A 6,859-nucleotide genomic window follows, 5' to 3' on the forward strand; every position below is an offset into this window, starting at 1 on the left:
AGGGAGGTAAAGAAATTTTGATTAAAGCAGTCGCTCAGTCCTTGCCTACCTATCTCATGGGGGTGTTCTGCCTGCCCCGGAGTGTCTGCGATGATCTTACCAGGATGGTCAGGAACTACTGGTGGGGATCGAAGCAAGGAAAGAGGAAGACACATTGGAGAGCTTGGGATAGTATGATCAAACCAAAGGAGAAAGGAGGGCTCGGCTTTCGCGACTTCCGCTTATTCAACTAAGCTTTGCTCACAAGGCAAGCTTGGTGCCTTATCTCTAATCCCAACAGTTTGTGCACGCATGTGCTTAAGGCAAGGTACTACCCAGAAGGACGACTGGAAGACACCGTCTTCTCAGGCAATGCTTCAACAACGTGGCAATCCATTGTGCATGGACTTGAGCTCCTCAAGAAAGGCCTAATCTGGCGTATTGGTGATGGGACTTCGGTACGCATTTGGAGAGATCAGTGGATCCCTCACCCATTGGCTCGTGGACCAATCTCTGTCTAGGGCCGGTGCCGGCTGCGGCGGGTGAGTCAGCTTATGGACGAATATGGCAACGGGAAGGTGGCGCTGTTGAACCAACATTTTATGCACCTAGATGTCATGGAAACCCTCAAGATTAAGGCCCCCCCCCCCACGGCAAGAGGACTGCATCGCATGGGCGGCAGAGCGGAATGGCTCTTTCTCCGTCAAGAGTGCTTACCGCATGGGCTTGGAAGAGCGACTCCTACCATCCTCGGCAGCTGCTAGCAGGGCCCCGGACGGGCGGCGCGCCGCTTGGGCATTCATTTGGAAGTGCCCGGCTTCTCCGAAGGTGCGTATTTTCGCGTGGAAGCTGGCATCCAACTCTCTGGCGATGGGCTGGAAATCACAGATGTTTGTCCACTCTGTGGAATAGAGTGAGAGGACACATACCATGTGATCTGTAGATGCCCTCGGGCCGTGGAGCTATGGCGTAATATGTGCAACTTCTGGAGGCTGCCAGACCCTTCTGCTGTCCGGCCGACAGGGAAGGAATGGATCTTCGACGTGTTGGCTGACATGAATGAGGATGATCGGATGCGGATGCTTATGGTTCTTTGGCGTATCTGGTACGTCAGGAATGAGATCGTCCATGACAAAAAACCTCCGCCGACCGATGCCTCGACGCGCTTCCTTCTCAGCTACGAGGGATCCATTCTGGCCATCAAGCATTGTCCAAACGATGATCTGTCTAAAGGCAAGATGCCACTGTGGGGAGGACCACAGAAGATGTCATCGCATGCTGGGATTGATTCCAAACCAAGGCCTCAGTGGCAGCCGCCGGACTCAGAGAGAGTAAAGCTTAATGTGGATGGGTCCTTTTGTCAGGAATCGGGCGAGGCGGGAGCAGGCATGGTGCTACGTGATAGTAAGGGGGACATCATCTTCTCGGCCTGTAGGCGTCTACAAAACTGTGCGAGTCCACTTCAGGCTGAACTTCTAGCTTGTTTGGAGGGCCTTCATTTTGCTCTGCAGTGGTCCCAGCTTCCAGTAGATGTGGAGATGGATTGTCTCATTGTTGTTGAATCCATCCGTGCGCATACGGAGGACAGATCGCAGAACGCGATGATAATCAAGGAAATTAAAGAGTTTCTTGGCGAAAGGGAGTGTTCCATTACTCATGTAAGCAGGCATCAAAATGTTGTCGGTCATAGACTAGCCTTATTTAGTCGTGTAGAAGCTAGGACAGCAGTTTGGCCTCGATCAGGCCCTGCTAATGTACCTCAACTTTGTTTGGAGGATATCTCTCCACCTTGAGTAATGAAATCCCTTTTCACCCCGGAAAAAAAAAGAAAAAAAAAGAAACGCCGGCAAAACGCACCGAGGCATAATGGGCGGCAGCCCAACGAGCGTTTGCTCACTATCCCACGTGGGACAGGAGTTCCCGCCATCCCCTCAAAAAAAGTTCCCGCCAAGGCGCATGTTTCACCCTTTCGTCTCCCTCCAAAAGAAATTCTGAAACGCAAACCCTCCAGGACAACACACCTAAAAAAGAAACTCCAGAGCAACAGACAGTTCGTCAGAGTGCAAAGCCTCCTTGGGGAACATCAGATCAGCCAATCGACCAAAGACATCGTTTGATGGTGGAAAGTCTAAAAATGAGACAGAACAGCCGATGTGTAAGGCGGACGCATCCGCGACGTGCGCACGAGGATTATTGAAACATCACAGTCATTAAAGTAACAGTAAAAGAACTAATTTCCGGCGCCGGGGACAACCTATATGCCTATGTTGCATTCCCTTCCTCGGGTAATAAAGCTCGATGCCAAGCAACAGGCTCTCCCTGTTGTCCTCCGATACGAGAAAAAAACTCAAGAGCAACAAGTAGCATCCGGCCAGGGTTCAACCCCACGATTAAACTACAATGAGAGGGGAAATGAAGAAGCAATAATTCAGTGGAGAGATTCATATCACTCCAGCAGATTCAGGTGATCACTTAAAAGTCTGGAAGCATCACTATCAACCAAGACAAAACTACTCTGAGAATCAGCGTTCCGTTCGAGGAGGAATAGAAACTATGCGACATTGCGACGATACTGTTTCAACATGCTATCACTGTCTGACAGGACCAAAAAAACGACAGCAACATAGTTTGATTTTGAGCGCAGAACTCCACGATTGCCAGCACACGCATGCCACCAGAACAGACCATATCATCCCATGAGACCACTCCACAACCGGAATTCAGTAATAAATCCACCTGCATCAAAGGAAATTCGGGCATAACAAAAAGTTAGTACCACTAAAGCTGTGTGAGGTTGGAAGCTAGAGCAAGAAACCGTAACAGATCAATATGAGAAATCGATCTCACCTAGGAGACAGTTAGCCATAACACTTGCTGCTTCATGTTCCTCCAATTCATCCTACGAATGTCTGCCTGGTAAGTCCCTCCAGTGGGTAACCACCAGGTGGTGTTTTGTCTTTTGCTCTCCGAATCGGACCATTAGACAAATTAACTATCCCTTTAAAAGTTGACAGACAAGAACATTAGTCAAAACACACAAGCCATCAGATATCTAGATATTGCCGATCAATCATATGGGGAAATTTTGATGGCACTAACTAACTGAGATATCTGTTGTAGATCATTCATATCTTTCTAGCAACGGGAAGTAGATGCAAACAGAACAGAGTTATACGTGGGAAAAAGTAGTTGACTGTCTAGTTCCGACGCTACTTGGTACAACTAAGATCTTACATACATGTAACAATTAAGCATCACCCCGCAAAAAAAGAAGAGACAATTAAGCGCCGCAATTTCATGCATTTTACTACGAGTAGTTATCAGTCCTATCCTCTGTTAAGCATCAACATCAGACTATGCACATGCTAGTTATTATACCATCAAGGCATACAACATTGTACAAAACATACAACCAACCGACGTAATATTTCCAACATGTGCTTCTCTTCGTGACGTCGAGCCAAGACAAATGCAGCCTCTAAGGCCTTGCTGAAGCACAACAAGATAGAGATTTCAGATGTATAGTCATTAACCACAAGCCCTCATCTCTTACTAGTGCATGAACTATCAACTATGTCAGTTATAGCTGATTATTGAATAGCTAACCTAAGAAGCTACGAAAAATCCATGCATTTTCTTAAAAAAAAAATACCCGTTGCATTTAGCCACTTAACATGCTTGTGCAGAGATATGTAAATGAATTTCAATTAGTTAGTCTCCTATTCTTGTAGGCTGCTAATATATCACACCAACAAATAAGATCACATTGCCAGCTAATGTATCACACCAACAAATAATATCACACTGCTAAGGCTCAACGAAATATCTTGTTCTGATGGGTCTAGTATGCCTGACAATATGAGATGTGGGCAACTGGCTGGGCACGACAAAATGATCTTCCAAATGCAAGACAGCAACATAATTTCAATAAGAGCAGAGCAATGCAGTTGAAGCAGCATGTACATTATCCATATAGCAACTGAACACTACTACAAGCTAGGGCTGAACATCTAACCTGAAGAATGTGATGAGAGGATTACCTGAGAAGAGTTGCTGTGGAAGCTTCCAAGGGCGAACAAATCTGGAAGAGTGGTAATCAGCCGGCGGGTTGTCCATCATGAAGTACTGGCCATCCATAAACTTGCCGGTGCTCATGTCAACATGGAATAGTCGAGACTCCTGAAAGAAGTATGCCATGGTGGCATGCTCAGGGTGGATAAATGCGACAGCGGGCCACTCATTAGGCAGTTCCAGGCCCATGGCCTTGAAACCATCCTCGTCCCGGAGGTTCTCGAGGTCAAGCTGATGATCAAGAGTCCAGCCCCCTGTGCCTATGTCAACAAGTGTCCACAACCTAATCCTCTCATAATTTGAGATCTCAAGGAATCGGACCAACCCTTCGCTCACACCAAGGCATCGCTCTCGTGCTAGACCAATGTTGCCTGGACTCTGGCATTCATCAGGGAGCGGCACATACCGCAGTTCCGGCTGGCGTTGCAGGAGGAGGCCGTTGGTGTCGAGGGCGAGGATGCCGCACGCCAGATCAACCCAAAGCATGAGATCCATGAACTTGATGACGCCGTTCCCTCCCCTCCACTCCCGCTGGCCTGGTGCGCCTGGAGGGCAGTAGAGATCCTGGACGGTCCAACGGCCGTGGTCGGAGATGTAGCAGAGGAGAGTGGCCTGGTTGGTGCCGAGCAAATGCTCTAGGTGCAGGATGATAGAGTTCGTCGCACTGGTGGCGAGTAGGCCGACCCTGCCTGGGTCTGGGCGGAAGATGGGGCGCTCGGGCTGCGGGAGGCGGGTGACCGAGCGGGTGTTGAGGTCGCAGAGGAACAATACTCTGGGGAAGTCCTTGTGGTCGAGCCGCGCCTCCGGACCGGTGTCGAAATCGTCGACGAAGACCGGCGGCGGCGGCTGAGTCTGCGTGCCGTGGGTGGCGTAGAGCACGAAGCGACCGAAATCCCCGACCGACGAGACGTACGGGTGGTTGTAGATGTCCTTGGGGTCGGGGGCGACGCGGCGGGGCACGGTAAGGCGGAAGGGGCGGGGCGGGCGCTCGCGCTCGATGGAGAGATCGGTGCCCGGCGGGAGCACCGTGTCGGAGACCACGTGCGGCATGCACACGAGGAGTACCCACTGCCCCTCCTCCGTGGTCCAGTCCGACGAGGCAGGCGCCGGCGCGGACATGGCGGAAGTGGCGGCGGAGAGACGGGAGGGGAAAAGTGAGTGGGTTGGCTGGCTGGCTGGCTTGCGGGAGAAGATGGTGAGGGCGTCGCGTACTACTGTAGCCACGGCGCTTTTCTTCAGCGGAACACCCCTTCTATGCTGTTCTCGAAGGGAGACGGGTGAGAATGTATCACCCCGTGGGGCCCAGCTGTGGCAACGGGGAGGGGTGAGGCGGTTGTTGTAGAGCGGATGTAAGAGCATTCCAATAGACCAGTGATAGGCGCTGGTGGGCCGGCCCAAATTTCGGCCGGTCGCACCGAGCACGTACGGTTTTTCTAATCCCGTCTAATTAAACTGGTGGGATAAAAGCTGCGCAAGTTATTTCTTTCTTTGCTCCGGTACACTCTGTCCACCTAGAGCGATGCTATACACACGATGAAACTCCAGCCGACGTGTGCACGATCCCATGTGGCAGCACAGCAGCGCACGTACATGCAGGAGGGAGTTGGTTTTTCTGTCCGCTGATGCATGCATACTGTGTATCGTTCGCAGATCGTGCAGTCCGTGTCGTGTGTGAAGCCATTTCGGTCCACCTATACGTTCGGAAGTCACGTCGCCTGCCCCACACACATCAGCACCATGCCGTGGATGCTGCATATGGCCACGTGCGTGGAGCCCATCCAAATGGAGCTACAACTTCTCACTGCTATCTACACTGGAAGTCTGTGACTCGGTGCTTTGTTATTAAAAGTGTGTCAGTATGTATCATTGCAGCAATACTTTATAACAAAACCGAAGAATACAAAATCAAAGGAAAAGTAGTTTTATGTAGCATTGTAGCATAAATTTCAGTACTTTTAGAACGAAAAAACGCATATGTAGGATTACAGCAAAAAAGCACACAAAAAATCAAAAAAATACGGAGCAAAATTGGCATATGTTTCCAGTATATTTTCTATATTTTTACAACTAAAAAGCACCCACGTAGCATTCCATCACGAAACAATAATGATTCCAATCATTTAAAAATCTCCATCAGAAATTTCTTTGGAGTATATTCATAAGTTGTTTGCAACAAAAATATTAAAATTAAAAAATTCCAACACTAAAAAAATCCTCATGGAGAATATCTTTGAAGCAGATTCCAGCACGAGGAACTACGGAATCACCAAACACTTACCGCAAACCAAAGTATCTTGGTTACGACAGCTCGGTGAGCAGCCGCCACCCTCATCGTCGATGCTCGCTGCACGGGGTTGCACGAACGGCAGCAACCAGTCAAAGTCATTTAATGGATGTAGCAAAAACATCGCCGATCATAGCAAAAACAACTACGGTTGTAGCAAAAATCGTCGTTGCTGTCGTCCCGAGTTGCATCTCTACCATGAATGTATGTAGCAAAAAACCTCGCCGGTAGTAGCAAAAAACAATGACGGTTGCAACAAAAATCATCGTCGCCGCCGTCCCCGGTAGCATCTCTGCCATGAATGGATGTAACAAATTTTCTCGCCGGTTGTAGCAAAAACTGACGCCGGTTGCAGCAAAAAACCATCTACGCCATCGTGGATCGTAGCTCTGCCATGAATGCATGTAGCAAAACTTGTCGCTGGTTCTAGCACGCTGAGACACTCGTTCCAGCATGCGGCCACCACGGTCATAGCTCACCGGTGGCAATTCCGTGGATGCAACTTCGTAGAGCTGCGGGTTGCAG

At 49.5% G+C, this 6,859-nt stretch overlaps 1 protein-coding gene across 1 annotated transcript; it reads right to left on the bottom strand.

Annotated features, from left to right (window-relative positions):
• Positions 1 to 2,380: 2,380 nt before the first annotated feature.
• Positions 2,381 to 5,328, bottom strand: LOC123069507 (uncharacterized). Its single transcript, XM_044492385.1, has 3 exons — positions 4,020 to 5,328; positions 2,827 to 2,977; positions 2,381 to 2,715 (listed from the first exon to the last, which is right to left on the bottom strand). Exons 1-2 carry the CDS (start codon positions 5,167 to 5,169, stop codon positions 2,874 to 2,876), a joined length of 1,254 nt encoding a protein of 417 aa, XP_044348320.1. The 5' UTR covers positions 5,170 to 5,328; the 3' UTR covers positions 2,381 to 2,715; positions 2,827 to 2,873.
• Positions 5,329 to 6,859: the final 1,531 nt, after the last annotated feature.

The sequence above is a fragment of the Triticum aestivum genome, chromosome 3B (genome assembly GCF_018294505.1).
Source record: "Triticum aestivum cultivar Chinese Spring chromosome 3B, IWGSC CS RefSeq v2.1, whole genome shotgun sequence".
In the NCBI taxonomy this organism is placed as follows: Eukaryota; Viridiplantae; Streptophyta; class Magnoliopsida; order Poales; family Poaceae; genus Triticum; species Triticum aestivum.

Coding starts and splice junctions, on each gene's coding strand:
- LOC123069507 (XM_044492385.1), bottom strand. CDS start 5,169: ATGTCCGCGCCGGCGCCTGCCTCGTCGGACTGGACCACGGAGGAGGGG. Junction 2,978..4,019: donor TCCACAGCAACTCTTCTCAG/GTAATCCTCTCA, acceptor CAACTTTTAAAG/GGATAGTTAATTTGTCTAAT.